This window comes from Acipenser ruthenus, chromosome 30 (genome assembly GCF_902713425.1).
Source record: "Acipenser ruthenus chromosome 30, fAciRut3.2 maternal haplotype, whole genome shotgun sequence".
Lineage (NCBI taxonomy): Eukaryota > Metazoa > Chordata > Actinopteri > Acipenseriformes > Acipenseridae > Acipenser > Acipenser ruthenus.
In genome coordinates, this window is record NC_081218.1 from 12,336,918 (window position 1) to 12,358,189 (window position 21,272).

The 21,272-nt window shown below is 40.9% G+C and overlaps 1 protein-coding gene across 2 annotated transcripts; it reads right to left on the reverse strand.

Annotated features, from left to right (window-relative positions):
• Nucleotides 1–228: 228 nt before the first annotated feature.
• LOC117966026 (solute carrier family 41 member 1-like) lies at nt 229–17,941 on the reverse strand. 2 transcript variants are annotated; one of them, XM_059004767.1, is made up of 11 exons: nt 17,700–17,941; nt 15,325–16,724; nt 9,193–9,300; nt 7,916–7,987; nt 6,892–7,036; nt 5,801–5,947; nt 5,412–5,559; nt 5,125–5,204; nt 4,160–4,294; nt 3,787–3,935; nt 229–2,932 (listed from the first exon to the last, which is right to left on the reverse strand). In XM_059004767.1, the coding sequence occupies exons 2-11, from the start codon at nt 15,736–15,738 to the stop codon at nt 2,747–2,749; spliced, it is 1,584 nt and encodes a 527-aa protein (XP_058860750.1). In that variant the 5' UTR covers nt 15,739–16,724; nt 17,700–17,941; the 3' UTR covers nt 229–2,746. The 2 variants fall into 2 exon arrangements, with proteins under 2 accessions (XP_058860750.1, XP_058860749.1); XM_059004766.1 differs by having other exon boundaries at nt 17,545–17,941.
• Between the last annotated feature and the right edge of the window lie 3,331 nt (nt 17,942–21,272).

Sequence of the window (21,272 nt, forward strand, 5' to 3'; positions counted from 1 at the left end):
AGCATGCACGTGTGGGTGATGAAATGTTATATTTGAATGGGAGACCGATTCTTCAGCAAGGTTTGCAGACTTCAATATTTGCAAGTCCGTCAGTACACACCACTGGCCACAAGGGGCACTGTGGAGATGACAGTATGCAATAGTACCGTTTTGCGAACCAGTGAAGTCCAGTATCTGAAACTGGTGATGCTTGACGAACTGGGAACATAAGACTCCAGAGACGAAGGGCTAAGAAATATGTATGATTTATTATTCAGGTAATTTACAAGTACAGTAGTTGAGCAGTCTTCAATGGTCATCGCTGAACACTAAGAGCACCGTGCTGTCGACAGTCATGCACCATGCAGGGTGCAACACGAAGGACCCACAAAAACAAGGGCAAGCAGCTCAACACTCGCATTCAGATTGCTGCTTTTTAAATGTTTTATTAGCCCTCACCTAGCCGTGGCTGTGATGGTGGACATTCTTTCTCTCTGTTCTTTTAGGTTTCACATGTGATTGCTTTCAAGGCTGGAAGGTGATGTCACACCACCTTTCTTAATCCCACCCCCCTTTCAGCGTTTCACAGTATCTCAGAATATAGAACTTTGAACACCCAATCACATTCACTGTGGGAGGGGTTTGGAACCTTGCCTCAGTGAGGGTTTCTCAATGGATGGGCTTCGCACAGGAGGTGGTATCTCATTAATGACAATCGCTGACAACTCTTTTTGGTAAACACTGGGGAACAGTATAGGAATCATAATTAAAATAAACTACTAATTATTGTGTAGAATGTATCTTTTTATATACAAAAATGTTTTATAAACTGTAAAAAAAAAAAAAAAAAAAAAACACTGCCTGTCGGTTGGTTCACAGGAGCCAAAGTTCATATTCATAATAAGACGTTTCAGTTGGGCCTATGTCTCAAACCTGTATTTACACGCTGGTGGCTGTAGGTGGCACTGTTGCATACACAGTGTAGAGTGTGCACGTTCTCCAGCCAAATTACATTATAAAACATCTTAAACACATCAATACAACTACAATCATCCTGGTGCTTTTTGGGGGTTTGTCATTTTTTGGAAGCATTGATTCAATTAAACAATTTAAATAACCTTAATAAATAAATAAAATAAGTTAATCTTTTACTAATGCCCATTAAACCCCTCTACAGATTTATTTAAATAAAATGAATAATTAATAAAAGACTAAAGCCGTCCAAAACAAAAAAGGCTTCATTAAAAATAAAACCTGACCATAATTTTAAGACAAGAGCAACATTAAAAATAAAGACAAATTACTTTTTCCTTATCCCAAGTGTTTTTTGGCGTAATACACATATCTAGATTAATACGATCACTAGCCATCTGTGCCAATCAACTGCTGCGATTTTAAAATCAAATCAAATAAACTATACACACACACATGAAATAATAAAACATCTCATCCAACCCTTTTTTGTCTCCAAAACCAGTTTCGGAAACCATCCAGTTATGCAGATGCTATTCCAGTTATTCACCCATGAAGCATGTTCACTCAGGTATCAGTGAGAACAATATTTCACATCACAGAGCAGGGCTTCCCAACCCTGGTCCCGGGGACCCCATTCCATCTGAGCTCTCAGTTACTTAACTAAACCCTAATTGAACTAATCATTTCTTTAAATTAGACCTTTTTACTTGTTTTCCGCTCTTAAACAGTTGCAGATTTCAAGTGAGCTATAACACTTTATAACTTGAACTCTGCAACTTTTTAGGAACTGAGAACAATTACGGTCTAATTAAGCACATTATTAGTTAAATGAAGTGTCTAGTTAAGTAATTGAGAGCTCAGTTGGAATGAAAACCAGCAGACACAGTGGGTCCCCAGGACCAGGAGTGGGAAGCTCTGGCATACAGTAAAAGAATCGGCACGAGAGAATTTTACTGTGGTCCAATGATCACAAGAGATCAGCCAGTTTTAACTTCGCTAGGAGGATTCATTGAAGCTGCTGGTTTAAGGGAAGGGCAGATTGGATCCTTTGGGGTAATTCAGTCCCAGGGAGTTGTAAAGTGTTGAATTATTCAGCAGATAGCCTAAAATAAACTTCAATTCAAAGTTTCGACAGCAAGTCCATTTCCGATGTTGTTGAGTTTCTTACAGTATTAAATTCAGCACTATTGAGTATTCAATAGTATTGAAGGGAAAAGAGCATGCTGGCCAATAGACAGGCAGCACTTTACAAGAACACAGAGTTTTCAGTAAGTGGTAGAATTCAAAAGTAATTACATATGAAAACTATTTCCTCATAATCAGCATGGTACATTCCACACTCATTGATATGAATAGGTTTATTTCCTCCTTATTCATATCAAGTATTATAAGTGTGCCCACACAATCGCTATCGGAGAACATAGTGCACGGCAGGTTGAGAAGTAAGAATGGGAAACACTCAAGATGGGTTTCCTCAAAACCCAATTCTTCAGGGTAGCGGATACCTAGTCTGAGGAGGCTGTTCTGTGTGTTACACAGAACCAGTACCTCCCATCTCCCCTTGCAACGATCTTTCTGTACGGAAAGCACATGGCGATTGCCAGCTTTTTGTTCTTTTTTTAATTTTTTGCATTATATAGTTTAGCCTGTAAAAACATGGCCAATATTTTAAAAAAAAATTCCCATTGAAAAATAATGAGAATTCACTTCTCCCACTGACATTAAAAGAATTATTGTAATAAATTACAAAATACAAAAGGGTCCAGGAAGCCTGGGGAGGGATGGGGTGGGTCTAATCCCCGACGTCGCTGTCGCGGTCTCCGATCAGCCACAGGATGTGGAAGCTGAGAGCCAGGAAGCCGGTCCCGAGCAGGTCCCCCAGAGCGGTGAGGTACGGGATGGAGAAGTTATCGGGGTCCATCCCTCGCCCCCACATCCAGTGCACCATCCAGTCAGCCATGTAGAGCAGGATCAGCACCTAGCAGGGGGGCAGCACAGCACTGTGAGACACCCTGAGGATCACATCACAGCTCCCCTGTCATTACACAGGCACAGCGTCGGCTAAACCCTGACACACGCCCGGGTCATTCCTCTAGGGCAACACACCACTGTGAGACACCCTGAGGATCACATCACAGCTCCCCTGTCATTACACAGGCACAGCGTCGGCTAAACCCTGACACACGCCCAGGTCATTCCTCTATGGCAACACGCTGTTCCAGGCAAACTGATGGATTAACAGCTCCTTTCTGAGGTGCAATCAGCAGACAGTTCCCTAATGGAATATCTGACTGGTTGGAATGTAAAGGAATGTGTAGGGCGTATCTTGTTGCTATTGTGATGTCATGTCGAGCACTTTGAGTGTTGCGTTCTAGGTGCGGGATAATATCTATACAGACGATGTCCTGGATTTGTGGCAAACCCTTAACGGTGATTGGCTATTTTATAGAATTGACAATCAGATCAAACCTCGAGAACGCTTCATATTCAAAATCAGGAAGCAGAAACTCTTCGCGAAAGCACCGAAATACAACTGAAAACATGCATTGTAATAGAAAATATGGGAGGATCCAAATAGGGGAATAGAGAAATCCATCAATTAATATTTAATTGAGGCCTGCAAAATGGCAGTCGATAATTAATTAATAGATGTATTGCTGTATCTCCACCTTCTTTTTTTATAACACTCTGACTGTGGCCCTTACTGTATCCTGCACGTCGTCCACTCGTAGTCATACTCACTCTCTCTTTTCACTCTAATTCCAGTGTAGTGTTTGCTGTGCCTTAAATAAAAAGCCTGCTCTATGTTTTACAGACATGGCGTAGTCGTACCTGTAGCAGGGCTGCGGTCATGTAGAAAGCCACGAATACGGAGGTGAGGGTGGTGTGTCCGCCCTGCATGGAGCTGATGGTGTAGAGGAAGACCAGGTGACCCGGGACCACCAGGAGGAAGAGCACTCGGGCCGAGCGGGAGTTCAAACCTGCGGGAGGATAGGAGTGTCAATTAGACCCATTCATCCACCAGCCTGGAAAACCTGCCTTCATTGTCTGGATTTATACAGGGATACCTCGATATCTCACCACTGGAGAATTCATTAAATTAGCAGAAGCAGTTTTTGCGGTTTGTTTGTTTTTCAGTCTTGCTCTGTATCCCCAGGGTTAGGGCGTTAGAAGCTCCAGGTGAAGGGCTGGTCTCTCGACTCACCTGATCCGAAGAAGGCACTGCAGGGGTTGAGGCACTTGGGCCGGTTAGCTTGGGGCTCTGCGCCGGGTAGGCCGGTCATGTGGAGGTACGTTGAGATTCGGCTGGCCTGCACTGCAACCAGATTGCCACCAACACCTGCCAGGAGAGAGACAGAAACAGAGGCCTCTCACCAAGCCTGGCAATGCCCAATAAAGATACTAAAAGCAGGGCTGCACTGGGAGAGTGGGTATGCTTGTTAATGACATGCTGGCCCACTGCTAACAGTGGCTCTGGAGCCATATATAGTCGATTGAGCTCCTGGTACTTTTACAGGAGAAAGCTGTTGTTTGTAGGGCTTCCATTTGGCTCTTTCAGTCAAAAAGGTTGTACAGCTTGGCTCCAGACTTGGCATTTGGTTTGTAAAGTGCCCCTAGATACAGAGATATTTGCACACTTGGGATGATACAGTATGGTTATGAAAATCAACACCTCTAAGCATGCATGATTTTTTTTCATAATTTTTGCAGTGTTCAGCCATTGCCAAACGTTTTGCATCACCTGGAATTTTAGGATTAAGACAAAAAAAAAAAAAAAAACTTGTATGAATATAATTTAGATCTTTTGCTTAACATCATGTAATCAAAGAAACTACAAAATGATATTGCAAAAGTCTACCGGAAGCCATAATAATACTACAATATTTCATGTTAGATTTCGAAATGTCACATTATTAAATTCTTGTCAGTTTTTCGTTAAGTAAAATGGAAAAACTACAAAGCGGTATGCAACTCAATATGTTAACGTAACATTATTCAGCAGGTTTCATTCGACTTTAGGAATCAAAATGATTTCTTTCTATAGAGTGATGCAAAAACTTTTGGCCATAGCTGTACAACTCAATCCTTGCTCACCAAGTAAGTTAGCAATTACAATGCCCCTTCAGTAGCTTGTCAAACATGCATTGATGAGTGTGCGGTGAGGCTTACCGTTGATGACTGGTGTGAAGACTGCCATCCCTGCGAAGTTGGGATCTGACACAGTTTTATCTAATATCAGACCCCCAACACTGGAAAAGATCACAGCAGAGCAAGTCAGACCACAGCCAGATGGGGTGCAATACAAAGTTTTAATTTCATCCTGTTTTTTCGTTGCATTGTGCATTGAGCAAGCATAGAGGCTACAAACAGTTTACGATGCCTGGAACACTAACGCGTTAGAGCCGAAATGTAAGTCTTCACAGTTGTACATGTACATGATGAACTGTAGCGGTTACCTGCTGATCGCCATGGCGATGATGACGGGCTCCCAGCCAGAGTACAGCACCTCCCTGGTGGAGGGGGTCCGTCGGGCGATGATGATCCAGATCGGGGTCAGGGCCACAAAGAAAGCGCACACCAGCATGTTCACGTAGTCATTCGCCTCTGCAAACGCACACAAGAGACACTGTCTTCATCAACTAGGAGTGCAAGCTCCAGCCTACATCAGCACCACCACGCAGAGGCTTCAACACAAGCAGATGCACATGTGAACTTGACCACATTCAAACTGCACAGTAACTTTGCAGTTTCCATATGCTTGTCCCATACCATACCTCTCTGGGCTTCACAATGCTTATGCTTTTATGATAGGAGACTTTCCTAAAAAGGCAAGGACTCCACTCACGCATCTGTTTGTAGAGCCCCCAGCTGATGCTGGACAGGAGTGCCAAGGTGATGAGGTCTCCCAGGCTGGCAGCGATGGGCGTTGCCACGTTGTCAGGGTTTATACCGATCTTCCTGGCGCCCACGATCACCCCAATCATTATCAACCCTGTGCAGACACAACGAGCGGGTTAAGAGCGCTAATCAGGGAACGCTACTATACAAAGCAATGCCAGCACTGGGCTTTCTATCTGTTGCAATCATATTAAACACAATTGACATTTTTAACCCCATGTCCAGAGTCATTATTCACATTGCTAGCGTAGTTATTTTCACTGCCCTCCACTCATCCTGTCTTATCTGGATGACATATTGCAAGCTGCTTAAGTCTTCATAAAAGATTATTTATAGAAGGCGTGTGTAACAGGTTCACTAGGCAGGGCAATGGTATGACTTAGCCTGGGGCAGATGAGGCTTGAGAAACAGCTGATTAATGACTCATGGCACGTGTACTCTACAGCTATGGCCAAAAGTTTTGCATCATCTAGAATTTTACGATTGAGACCTCATTTAAAAAAAAACAAAAAACAATATGAACATAATTTTGATATTTTATCTGACATCATGAAATAAACGAAACTACAAAATGATATCGCAAAAGTCTACTGGAAGCCATAATAACAGTACAGTATTTGTGTCAGTTTTTCGTTAAGTATATGATAAACTACAAAGCGGTATGTAATTCAATATGTTAACGTAACATTATTCAGCAGGTTTCAATCGACTTTATGAAGCAAAATTAGTTCATTCTATAGGGGGAGGGTTCTTATACTGTACAGTAAACACTAAAATATTAACTGTCAACATGGCCTAACCATGAGTTAACAGAATGCATGACTTGCCGAATTGTCACAGAGGATCAAAAGCATTTTTTTTCAGTACGTTTTTTTTTTTTTCATTCATTTATCAAATCAAAAGTGTTTAATTGGTTTGTGGCCAGGCTGCTCCTGTGGAGATACACACATCACTGAGGCAGCCTGGGGCAGTACAGTTCTACAAGGCAATCCCGTTTCTGTGTCGAGGGATTGTCTTTGGTTTGTGTCAGACTCTCACCCAGAAACAGGGAGGCAACGAACGCCGTGGCTACGCTGCTGGCACACAGCAGGACCGCATGCCCCATTTTGAAATGACCCTCAGGGATCCAGCCAAACATCACAGCAGCAATCGAGGCCAGGAAGCCCACCACTGTGGCCTGGACCTAGACAAAGAAAGAAGAGATGTTACGGGATGCGGCCTGATGAGAACAGTGCTTAAAACTAACCACTGCTGCCTGCCCTGTGCTGCATCAACCACATTCATACAGCATGCAGCAGTCATAGAATGAAAAGGAAAAATGTAGTCATGGGGTGTGATACAGGACTACATCACCCAGAATGCATTGGGGTTTGTAATTCGAGCCAGGATGGGGAAACACCTGCCTCTAATAGAATGAGAGACACCTGCCTGTAGTTAGGCAGGCAGGTGTATAAAAGCAGGTCAAGGGGTGTGTTAGCTGTCTGTGTGAAGACTGGGTGTAAACTTTGTGCAGCCTGTGTGGGCCAGCTTTAAAAGGTCATCTATGTGCTGTGTTCAACTTGTTTTAACAAGAAGCAGGTTTTTGTTGAACCGGTAAACAGCTTAGCCCTCCGGCTTAGAGTTTAGGAATTTGGAAAGGTTGATTTAGCTCTCCAAAGATGGAGGTTGGCTTTTGTTTTGTTTTGTTTCAGTGTTTTATTTGTGATCTGTGTAAATAATAAAAGTGTGCAGCAAGCACTAAACTGTAGGTCTTGTGGGTAAAGTATTTCAAGAGTGCAGACCAGTCTGGGCCGGTATGCTTTACCACAATATACACACACATATTATATATATATTCTGCATACACATAGAGGCACACATTTGCATACAAACACATAGGAATATTTGAAAAGAAAGATAAAAACATAGTTTCAGTTTCATTAAAAACAAGCGCAGATGATGATGACTCATTTTCATGTATCGACTGCATTCAACTCAACCTGTTAACATGACAGATTCCTGCTGCCTGCCCGGTTTGATGCTAAACTGGTGTCTTTGCTCTGGGGTATACTGACGGGCTCACCTGTATCAGCGCTAGGTTCCCTACGATCATCCCCCACATCTCCTTGGCTGTGTCCATATGCCCAATGTTAGCCTGAAGAGAAAGAGAATGATGGTGACGTAGACAGAGTCCCTTTATAAAGTATTGTACTTATTGTTAAATACAAACACATGACTTCGATTTTGTGGAAAAAGAAATACCCTGATCTACTATAAATCAAGGTGCGTTGCAAATACAGAGTACATGATTAGCATGAGGAGAGCAAGGGGATATTACTGTGCAAATTCACCATAGAAAACCTGTAGAAGATCCCACTGCTTCATTGAGGGAATAAACACAAGACAAAAATCTACACAAATGAGAGGGCTGGCATTGTAGAGACCCATCCGGTTTGTGGTTTTCCTGTTTGCTTACAAAACATCCTTCACTGCCAATCTCAATAGTGTGCTTGCCAAGGACCTCACTAAGCTCTGTAATTATGTTATTCAATCAAATGAACGCCTTTTTACAACCCTATTGCCTGCAATGCTAATGTTTTATGAGCAACCTGTCATTGTGACAGTGGGGAATATTGCATTAGATTTGAGAAATAGTTAAGACTGTTTTAAGGTGTATATAGCGATTGACTACTTAAAACCATTTTTTATTGTAAATTGGGTGGTCAGAAACTATATGCGTGTTAAATTATAAACAGGTAACAATGTACATCAAGGGCCTATGCAATCTTCAAAGCTGGTGCTTTGACCTTGAAATATGTTTCTAGTATTATAGATCTCGTAGATAGATTCCATCATTAATTGATGCGGTTTTCCTCTTAGTAGCTGTTTGCAAGCAGTGGATTTATTTGGCCAGTGTCAGCAACCTCTGGTTTAATCGCATACCAACTTCAGGACCCCCGGGATCAAAAGCTGAAACTTTCATTAAAATCCCTTTTGGGGGCCGATGTAAATCTATACCTGAACAAAACACTCTGCCTGCTTTCCTAATCATGTGAATTAATTCTCACTAAATCAGGGATTTAGCTAGTGAAGGATTAGCATTCAAGTAACCCAGCCAGCAACTTTAATTGCACCTAATCTGTTGGTTAATTAGAAGCAGGGAATCGATTTAGAAAGGAGCATTTGCCAGCTTCGAGCAGCTTTGTAAAGAAGGTGACAATGATTTTGAATACATGTAGGATGTCATTTTGTAATGCTGCGTCTCCACTATCCAAAAAAAAAACGGAAACCATTCCAGTTATGAGGGTGCTATTCCAGTTATTCCCTCGTGTAAACGGTCTAAACGGAAGGTGTACTCACTGCAGTCGACAACCTGGAGGCCAGCGTCATCTCCAGATTCCCCTTTAGCCCCAGCAGAGCCGGGACTAAAATAAACACCTCGGTCACCTCCTGGAACACCGTCCAGTGCTGGAGAGAGAACACAGCACAGAGTGAGCACCATGGGTACAGCCAGCTTTATAAACAGTGCTGGAGAGAGAACACAGCACAGAGTGAGCACCATGGGTAGAGCCAGCTTTGAAAACAGTGCTGGAGAGAGAACACAGCACAGAGTGAGCACCATGGGTACAGCCAGCTTTATAAACAGTGCTGGAGAGAGAACACAGCACAGAGTGAGCACCATGGGTACAGCCAGCTTTATAAACAGTGCTGGAGAGAGAACATAGCACAGAGTGACCACTGTGTGGTCAACCTGTGTGGTCCAGTGGTTAAAGAAAAGGGATTGTAAACAGGAGGTCCCCGGTTCAAATCCCACCTCAGCCACTGACTCATTGTGTGACCCTGAGCAAGTCACTTAACCTCCCACCTTTCGGGTGAGACGTAGTTGTAAGTGACTCTGCAGCTGATGCATAGTTCACACACCCTTGTCTCTGTAAGTCGCCTTGGATAAAGGCGTCTGCTAAATAAACTAATAATAATAATAATAATAATATTAATAATAATAATAATAATAATGACCATGGGTACAGCCAGCTTTATAAACAGTGCTGGAGAGAGAACACAACACAGAGTGAGCACCATGGGTAGGGACAGCTTTGTAAAGGCATCCAGTGCTGGAGACAGAACACAGCACACAGAGTGAGCCCATTGGGTAGAGCCAGCTTTGGAAAGCCAGGAACCAAAGCCATCAGTGTGGACCTTATTGAAACAAAGAAACTGCGTTTGAATTTTCAGTCGCAGGCTGGAGTTGTTTGATAATTGATTGTAAAGTCAGTCGCTTGGGGTTTGCTTGCCCAAGGTCTGGTGTCCAGTGAAAATTGTTTACAATTTTCATGAGAGTTAACATGATCTATTAAAAGAAAACACCCAAGCTCTGAATACAGTCCTCATTGTTAAAACGGTATATATTACATGCAATTATATCTGAGGGAGCATTGTGTTTTTAAACTCTATAATACTGTACAATGTCATTTATTATTCTTTATGTAGTAGATACAGTTCCATAACTTAACAAGGAGCTCCATTGTGGTAAACCAAAGTAGAAACAAACTTGTAATGTCAGGGAACTAGCATGAAATGACAGCACAGAAACGAAGGCCTATGTATGAGGAGCCAAGCATTTACTGCGAGTTTTGGAACATGTTATCACAGTGTTTTCAGTTTTAAAACAGACTTTGGCATTCCCAGACGGCCACTTAAATTAAACCGAGGGCTTCTTCCTTAAATAAATCAAACAGAGCTGCCTGCCAGAACTGCTGCTAAACTGCACAGTAACGGCAGGGCACCTCACACAAGTGTACTGACAGTGGATTTATTTCACTGGTTTAATCAGAGTTTAAACTGAATCAGGCAATAGGCTTTAAGCACATTACTTGACGTGCAGTTGTGCTACTCTGCGGCAGGCTAGATTATTTCCCTGGAGGTTTACAGCAGACAAAGACACAGTGAGGTGTGTAGATCATAAGGAAACAGCACAGCTCAATAACGAATACTCAAGCCCTTGCCCTATATCAGCGAGAACAGGCTGTTCAGCCTATCAGCAAGGGGATCTTATTTAATCACGTTAAAGGGTTTAGAATACATTTAAAAAGTGGCATTTAAAAAAAGTGTGAGATTATTGGCTAAAGGAAGGTATCATTTCAGAACCTAACTGCAAAATTACTTTCATGCCAGTGGCATTGAGAACATCAACCACAAAGAAACCAGTATTAGGTGTATAATGTGATAATGTTCACAAAACTAACATACAAGCCCATACAAAGTAAACTCTATCTACCCTGCTACCCCCTATCCTAGTTACACCGCCAGTATTTCAATTTCCACGAAAGTGTGAAGTTTGCATCCAATTACAATTCAAGGGACGATTCGTTCATAACAGAAGTTTACCAAAGTCTGGATGAGGCACATCTAAACGTCTTAACTATTAATATCAGTTTTTAAATCAATGTTTCAGGGACATCAAAACACTTCCCTTTCTTAGATACCCTACAAAGTCTCACCATTTAGAATGAATGTAAATTGTTGTTTATTGGTGGTCAACTTTATGCATTTAGCTAGCAGGCTCAACTCTTAAATCTTTAATATGCATCATACTTGAAATACATTTGGAGTTAAAACTTAGCTTTTTAAAGGTTTGAACACATGTCTTAATGATGATGCTGGGCGCACCCTCTCATTCTGCGCAAGTTATGAAAAAACCTCATTTCTTGAAACATCTATTTTCAGCACTGAAAGGTGACACCACTGTGTCACAGCTGTACTTTTTCATCGCCACCACAAAGGGTATTTGATCTTGTTATTATCAGCAATGCAATCAGCAACGTGAGAAATCGTTAACTTTCGCATTCTTTTTTAAGCCGTCAACCCAAACAGGTTGATCACAGTTATCATATTACATTTCTGAAGGCTATCTCTGTTTACCTGCTGAAGTTTAGCGCATTGAGAGTATAACACATTTTAAATCGAGGATGGACCCGTAAAAGAATTGAAGCAGAACTCCCTTAAAAATGACTTGTTCAACTTCGAGTCGAAATGTTTGTCAGATCCCAGAAACCTCATTCCCACTGCATTATTGTATTTACAGGATTTATCCTTTGATGTTTAGCAACACAAATAACCTGTAATTCCTTTATGGGGAAAGGGTGTGGATTTCTATGTCATCCTAAAGCTAAATAAATAAATACATTCTTACATGGATTCTTTGCTAAAAATAAAAATCATACTCAGGACGTCATTCAAGACACACTACAGTGCTGTCAACAGATTGAGGCACGTGTACACTACAGTGTCATGACACACTCTAGCAACAATGTAATCGAATCCCAGAACTGAGCACCTACATCTACAAGAACAAACCAGACTAAACTAGACAGGGACGGCAGCAGCAAAATTGCAGTGAAAGATCGGGCTTTGAAATACACCCAAAACACTTAATTCGGTCTGCCATTTCATCTTTATCAGAACCAAAACAGAGCCTGAACTTTCACTGTTACGGATGCTCTTCTGAAAAACCTGCATTGAAGGCGGGCGAACCCATTTCATATGCTCTGAACTTACTAGTGCAACAGGCAGAAGCTGAGTTCGAACCAGCGACCCTGCGCTCCGCAAGCAAGTGGCTTAACCACAATGCAAAAGACTTGTATATGTTCCTGGATACACAGCTTTTAACCTCATCTCAAGATTGATTAGGTATGGAAACACAATATCTTCCTCACCCGCTAGAACAATCCCAGAGCTATTGTTACTGTACAGTAAACCTCTTGTCTCTACACAATGTTATTAAATCAATCACAAGAGACTTAAATGAATAGGACCCATTGTCTGTCCAGAACTAAGCAACACGAAGAAGATGTTATCCAGGTAGCCAGGGTGGCACTGACTGGACGAGACAGCTCTGCAAGGGGTTTAAATAATTCTGCAGAGGTACATGACCCTTCAGTGTAACACTGGGGGCGCGGGAAACTACAGGAAACTGTCCAGAACTGCCCTTCACCTCAGAGCGTCTCGTAATATGAAGGATTTGTGCACCGATGAAGGCACTAGTTCAATGTTTCTTAAAGGTTGTACATGATAGTCCTGGATGCACCTGCCAACCAAGCATCCACCTAAGTTCTGTTGTAAAGGTGTTTTGTTCACAGAGTAGTGACACATGCATTAGAGGCAGACTCCCAGCTGATTCCTGACGCACTTGTGGTTTCAGAATGACACAGGCACGCAGGTCCGGAATGCAAAGTCTGCATATTTAAAGTTCAAGTATATTTTCCTCTAGTGGAATTATCACATTTTGACATCACTACTGTGGTATTATGCCTTTTTTTAGAAGGGCTCAAGATGCAAATATACCCTTCATCCATGTATATATATATATATATATATATATATATATATATATATATATATATAGACACACACATTAAAAGTGTGCCTACCCAGTCAGTATCTCGTACTGTCAGAAGGCTTAAATGGCATTGCTGGTGTGTGCTATATAGATCATCATGTATATTGGATAATTGAGTAACAGGGGAAAAATTACTGGTTAAAAATAGATACTGCAGCTCCAGCTACAACAAAGCAGCCAGGACGAGCTCAAACAAACAAGAGGGACAATCAGGTTTAACCTGCTTCGGCACAGGTTTCCACCATGCATTCCCAAACAAGCAAGAAACAAAGACTATGGGGCCTTCATTTATATGTGTTCTCAGGCTATTACAGCAACTGAATATTTCCAAGTAAGTTTGTTTTTTTTAAACAAATATAATTTTGTATTGCTTGAAGTATTACTTGATTCAGCATTTGAAGTTAATATTTTTAAAAAGTTGCTGAAGTGCCTTCTAACTGCAATGGTTCTTCGTTAAGTGGAGGAGCCAGTAACTTGACACCAGAACTTGGTCTAACTTAAGAACAGACTGACCTCCTGAATATATGACCTGTCAGTACTTTTAACAGCCAGGCAACCTCACAGGCGAAACTCCAGGACCAGGCACTGCGCGCTGCAAACGAATACAGGCAGGAGAGGGTATATTTTTCTTTAGCGGTTACATCTCGAATTAAACTTTAAAAATATCTGCTGGACTTATCAACCTAATCAAGTACAAAGTTTTGTACAGATGAACTATGATTCAGTCTTTTTTTCACGGGTTTACCCATTGCCGAGTAATATGTAATTCCCATTTGTGAAAGAAGATATACAGGTTCTACATGCACTGCCTGTTACACTGCATTTAGGAACCTGACAGCTGGTGTAGTTTGCTTCCTGTAAATGACTCAACGCACTGCAGCTGCACGACTTCTTAAAATGTCACCAACGAAAAAGACACAAGCTGCATCAAAGATGCAAACGTGTCTGTTGTTATTTTTAAATTTATTAAGGTGGACATGAACGAAATATTCTACAATGTAGCATTTACTGTTTTTCAGGTAAGCATTTCAATATTGAGGAATATTTGTTGCACAATAACTAGAGAAAATGATCAATTTTGAATGCAAAAATGCTATTTTGTCAGTTTTTATTAAACATTATGCTTAAATATGTGAAATGCCATGGAATCAGTTGTTTGTACAGCCCTGACTATGACGTATTGGTCAGTATATTGTACACATCCTCTGTTTTGGTATTGTCTCAGATTCCTGATTCACAGGAAGTGGGTGGAAGTTTCCAAATCGGAACAGGCGATAACATTTCAGATTTTTTAAATTCTTTCAATTGGTCTCCTCCTATCCATGACACCACAACCAATAGAACTCATCTTGCCAGCATGAGCACTGTGCACGCAATGGAAATAAAAGCAGGTCTTCGCATGTGACAAGGGGGTCTGCAAGTGTGTGAGCATGCGTGTATTTATACAGACAGGCAGAGAATTTCCATTGATATTCCAGCTGGCTACTAACAATAATCCAAGCTAAGGCACTCAGAATAACATTTTACTGTGTTTATTTCATACAACTGAGTATTAGGATACATGGATTTCCCAGCTATTAAATATTGATTAATAAGTAGATCTTAAATCACCCTATTCAATGTGACACTTTCTCAAGTTTGCAGATCTCTGGTCTCCCACAATTATTTATTACATTTATTAATAGAATAACTTGTATAACATTTATTTTCTACTGCATGTTATCATGTATTGGGTGCAGTCCATGCCCCAATAGAGCTTGTTACATACACACTGTGGCTCCTCAAACTTGTATTAAAACATGCAATGGGGGAAACTGGGCAGCTACACCCTTAGAAAAGTTACCCTCAGCAAAATATAATAAATCATAGTGAAAGCATGGTAATGCATAGGTGAGGTATGGTAAATAACATTAATGAACATGATATTACAGGAAAGCATGGTAAAACTGAAAAAAATACAGTGGAAAACATTAGATAGTTTTAAAACACAAACATGGATATTTGGCATGTGGACTTGGCAAAAAAAACCCTACAGCTATCGATCCAGATGGATTGCCACTCTAATATAAAAGGTATATTAACCGAATATAACTCACCTGTACAATATCCAGCACTATACCAGCCCCAACTGTTCCAAAACCCGCCAACAGGAATGGAACCAGAACTTGCAACCCAATGGAGAAGGAAGTTTCCTTCAGCGGGGGCGCCAACACTTGGCTCTGGTCTGTGCTGGTGTCGTCGCTGTCATTGCTTTGGCTGCCGTTCTCCAAGAGCGCGTCCTCCTCCAGCACGCCCTTAGCATTGGCCCGGGATTTGATGACCACAACCTCGGCTCGGTCGGCATCGAGGTCTCCCTCTTGCTGTTCCGTTTTCTTTGGAGCGCTGGTCACTTCCTTCAGTTCACAGTCGCCCGGACGCATTTCGGTGGGTATAACTGGGTGCACGGCACCGTTGGCATGGTGGTAGCCAGGGACCGGTGCCTCTTTTTTGGTTTCAACGTTTGTAGACATTTTTAAAAATATGTTTTTGTTGTTCTTACAACTAAGGTACCGCACCAAAAAAGTTGATTATTATTATTTTTTTGTTTAATCAGCTTTAGTAAAGCTGATGGTAGTGTATTTGAGTTTATCCCATGGAGTCCAATTTAAATATATAAATAATTAAATACATACATCATTTTAAAAATCGAATGTTTTAGCATCAGACAGGAGCTATTGCAAAAAGCAACCTATACGCTTTTGCAAATAGATATTTGAAGGTTGGAGAGCTATTTCTTCTCTCGTGGCCATTCGTAATGAAGATCCAGTGTTGGCTTTGGGCAGATATAGCTGGAGCTCGCCATTAAAAAGTCACATTCTGTTTTGCGCAGCTTGAAGAAAATTAGCATTTGCGCAGAAAGGTTAATTATTAATGATTTGAAGGCGATGATTGTTCATATTGCTAAGATCAATATTCTGCCTCAGCTGTCCTGTAGAACCTTCTATTTTACTTTAAATTATTCTGCGGATGTATTGGTTAGGATAACAGGAAGTAAAATAAAACAAACTTCTCAAAGTTTATCGCCAGACATCTGTTAAAACCTTCCAAATATCTGTCTATGGCAATGATTTTGAATCCCCTTTGGTCATATTTTTAAAACAATATATAATGTTTCCTAAATAAACCATCCAGAAGCGTTTTGTTTGTTTGTTTTGTTTCTGAATCTTCAGACTATAAGAAATGCTGTTTACTGAACTTTCGGATGCACTGGCTTTGCTGTGTGAGCTTCCTTTGAACTTCCAGCACGTCCTTCCTCCTGGTCAGAGTGGAGCTTCAATGAGAGCGCTAGTTAGCTTCAAGACCTCTCTGTGCTATGGACGCGTCTCCCCTTACAACACGTGGCATTACAGTTATTTTATTCTTTTATTTAAGGACCTGGAAACGTGGGCAGTGTTTGAGGTGGCGCGTCGCTGGTCTAAAGCAATTCAGAGCAGTGTTGTTCAACCCCACTTTCAACCTAGGAAAGAATAGAGATTTCATACACCTTGAACATACATTATTACAAAGAAGTGGACAACCGTCTTACTTCAAGCCACGTCTATTCACATACATTTATATTGTAATTGTTTATTGACATGTTCATGCTTTATAGACAGTAAATACTGATTTCACTTCATATCATTTCTTTTTAGAAGTCTTAACGGTAAACAAACATAGGGGGTGTGGTGATACCGCTTTTATTCATTTTTAAATCTTTAAAATGTGCCTCCTTTTGCGTATCATCATTACTTTTTACTAAAATCAAAAGTATTTACCCTAAGAAAAACGACGAATGGGATTGTGATTTGATACCGAACAATGGAGTCTTTTTTATACACAGTCGCAATAGCTTTTTGACAACTGGAATTAACAGATCAATTACTACAGGCAATGTGGTGTGCAATGCGGGCTTCAGTTAGCCAGCGCTACACATTATTCTTCAAACGTGAAGTGTGCATCCAATATACCCCTCTAAAATAGCTATATATGATATCTCTAGAGGAAGCAAGGCAGGGGTGAAATGGGCGTTAGAAACGCAGAATGCAGCACCGGTTACAAGCTTTCTAGAGTTGAAAATTATACTGTAACGTATATTGCACACCCGGAAACTCATTTACTGTACAGTGTCAATGTAGGTATATTTTAAAAGTCCAACGAACCCTGCCCCCCTTTTTTTGTCAGTTAAATGTAATTACCGGTAGTACGACAAATGGTTTTGTTTGTTGATCCGACATTAGCGATAACTTCCTACCAGTCTGGGTAAAATAACAATTTATATTCAGCCAGCACATACATACCTCGCTTCTGTACTTTTTTTTCCTCCTCTATACCCGGCGTTATTGTATTCTCTTGATCTTTCTGGTGTTATTATTAAGATATATTCCCTCTGTTATCTGTCGTGGAGGCGGCCAGCATATCGTTAGCGTAGCGGGGTTATTCACAATAAACTCACCAGGTAAAGCCGTCACGCCGAACCCGTTACATCGCCTCACTTGGACACAGCAAAAACTCCAGCGCTGCACAGTTACTGTCAATGGCAAGTGATCTAGCATTCAGGAGGAAGTACATGGGCGGGCAAACCCACACGCACAAATACTTTTCTGTCCATTGGAAGTCGACCTGTTTCTCAATTGGATTTGCCCCTTCAGAGTTACACCGTGCAAGTGTCAGAATATGTGCCCGCATGACACGCTGCGGCAGCTGCGAATGGTATGCGACTCTACCGGTATATCGACTTGAATGTGAGTTTATACTCGTTGAAGTACACGGTCGCCTGACTCAACTTTAACCTTTTTTTTTTTTCCAAGAGACGTTAAGTCGCTAAAAAAAAAAGAAAAGACAATCTTCAGAACAAGTCTTGCTTGTTCTATAATGGGACATTCCGTCTTTATTGTTAAAATAGTCTCTGTGTGCTGAAATCGTGATCTGCAGCAGTCCAAGTCATAGGTTTAACGATTTTAAGTATAATAATAATAAAAACTGTACAAAACAAATTTTAATCATTAAGACACTAAATTAAGTTTCGGATAGTCTTTATTTGGTATGGTAATGTCGTGTCATTATTGAGCAACGGGCGTTGTAATGAAGCAACTGCGTGTGTTTAAATTCTGCAGCCAAGCGCCTGGTAACTAATGATTCTGCAGCCAAGCGCCTGGAAGTCAACACGTCAATTTCACAACTATACATCTGCTTGTGTATTCCAACATAAATTACATTTTGAGCTGTTTATACAAACATGCACAAATGTGTCTGCCTCGTTATTTATACTCCAGAATGTTATGTAATATTGCTTTACAGCAGACCTAATCGTATAGGTGCTATAATCTAAAAACAAACCCTCTGGTTCTCCTGACGTCACAATTCGCAGACAAGGCCCCATTGATGCCCACAGGGCTCCACCGGCCAGGGAACACAAGCGCCTTGTTATCCGTGGCAAGTTTTCAGCAATACCTGAGCTTGGCTGGACGTCAGGCTGCATCATTTACCAGCACGGCTAACAGACTCTCCGACTGAACACATTCCCAGGGTCACAGATCCTAAGAATACCAGCACATGCAGCTACCATTCAAGCTTGGGCTGTAGTTTAGGACTGCATTATAAAGGTAATCGGGAACCAACCAAAGTGGCACCAAAAGTGAATGCCCCAGGCCTTTCCCCTCTTGGGGCTAATGTTCGAATTTAGTTCCCAAGTGGCAGGACGGTAGTCTACATTAAGCCTGATTACGTTAAATCCGCACTAGGCTCCTTGTTAAAGTTTAAAATGAAGACCTTTCAATTTTTTAACAGAGAGATTCTATTAGCTGTCACTGTTTTTGGTTTATTGCTGCTGCTGTTGCTCAGTGCTCATCCTCTCTGTTTATTATGTACGGCATGTTTGTTCCAGGACGGGTCTTTGTTTGATGTATATCCGGGACATTCTTGGAAACAAACTTGGTGCAATCTAGTTGGGAGAGAAACCCAAAATATTAGGCTTATGTATTTTTAACATGCTGTTCATCTGTCTTGCATACCACTTGCAGTGGCAGCAAGATCACTTGAATTTGATCTGATCATCCGATTGGCTAATGATCAGGCTTTTCAAGGGACAAGTACCTTCGTGTAGTCACTGGTCACATCTGTTAGTCTAAAGGAAATTGTTTTGAGGGGGGGGGGGTGGGGGGGAGGAAATATAAAAATAGATCATTTAGAAAACTATTTCATTTGTTTTTGCAAACGCCGCAAAGGGAAGTTCTTTGTCATTAAGACAAAGCTGTAGGTGTAAAATAATAGATCTTTAATGTGACTATTAATACATAATCTGGATATTTAGACTCTGAAGATAAGTATTGGTATTCAAAGACTACATCTAGATGCCTGAGTGTATTCAGTAGTAAGAAACTACATTATGGGAGAATTCTGGGAGAATGTTCCAGTACAGTATTATAAAAACACAGTTACAAAAAATGACAGCTTTTAACCCTTTCATTTATGGTGATATATGGGGATGGATAACAAAAAAAAATAATCTTTATACAGGGGACATATGGAAGACGCAAATGTATGACAGACTAAAATGAGGATGCAATTTTTCCCCCATATAAAGCAATGGAAAGAAATTCAATTAAAAAATATTCATTATGTGTCCAAAACGACTTTCTTCAGCTATTTTTAAAAACATTTCATGCATGAAAGGGTTCAATTAATGTTTTAAAGAAACACACACAGAGGATTTTTTTGTGTGTCAAATTGTACAGTAACTATAAAGCTGATTTATCAAGGCTGGTTCTAAAATACTGTATTATGTGTCCATTTCTTTTATTCAACAATAAAAGCTTAGTAAAAGTGCACCTTTCACAAAGGCAATTGTATTTTAGTTTACCATGCTTGAATTACTGAGTCCTTTTCATGTGTTTTGCGTAAAGCTGAGCAAAAAACTGCTGAAAGGATGGAAAATTCTCTGACCGCAGGAGGTTCGTTAATAACACAAAGCCAGGCAACGTTTTAGAGAACAATACCTCTTTCCAGCAGTCAAAAGTTAAGCTAAGAAATTGAAAAAAAAGTAGTAGAGACTATCGTATAGTGCTGTACAATACAGCGGCCATCAGTGAACTTTCTAGACACTCCGGCTTTGAGATGGGTAAATATCAGCTTATATTGAATCTTACAGCACCCTACATTGCATTTTCTACATCACCCAATACTGATTATTGTAGGAATAAAAAAAACACTGTAGCTGATCTTAAATCAGGAGGGGCGAGGAACTCTGTCCTGAGTCACATCAGGAATGCTGAAGCAGTCTAATCTCTTAAATCCAATTTAAAAACATATTTGTTTGAGTTATCTTATTTCTGAGCTGGATTGATTGGCCGATGTTTTTTATTGTAAAGCGTCCTGGGATGGTCCGCACAAAGAACGCTACATAAAAGCAGACTGTATTGTGACATCATACTAATTTGCCTGGTACTAAACTTTACGGGAACATCCACATATTTAATAGCACTTGTTGTACAGAGAATATTATACAACAAGCACTGAGGGATCTAGCATGGTGAATGTTCATGGTGTTCAATCATCTCCCTGAAGGACTGAACAGCAATTTTATAGTCTGATAGTGGCTGTAAGGTTAGGATTAAGTTAAAGGTTTGAGGTCAGGATTAGGTTTATGTGCAGGCGCTCCTGCCACACTCAGTGCAGCTGGCACATTTGTCTCCAGAAGAAGCGACAGTGAGGGCATCAGTCTGGCTGCAGGGGTGCAAAATCAATTGGTAGGACCATCAGAAATGTTGTTGAAGCTGACAAATGTTGTTGAAGCCGACATCCTGGGATCCTTCAAGAAGCTGCTCGATGAGATTCTGTGATCAATAAGCTACTAACAACCAAACGAGCAAGATGGGCCGAATGGCCTCCTCTCGTTTATAAACTTTCTTATGTTCTTAAATGTTCTGGTACAGTATCTGCTGGTTTATATATGTAACGGAAACGCTGTCTGATTTAACGCCAGGATGAAAAGCAAAAAGGTGTAGGATCTGGTGGTCACCTCTATCAA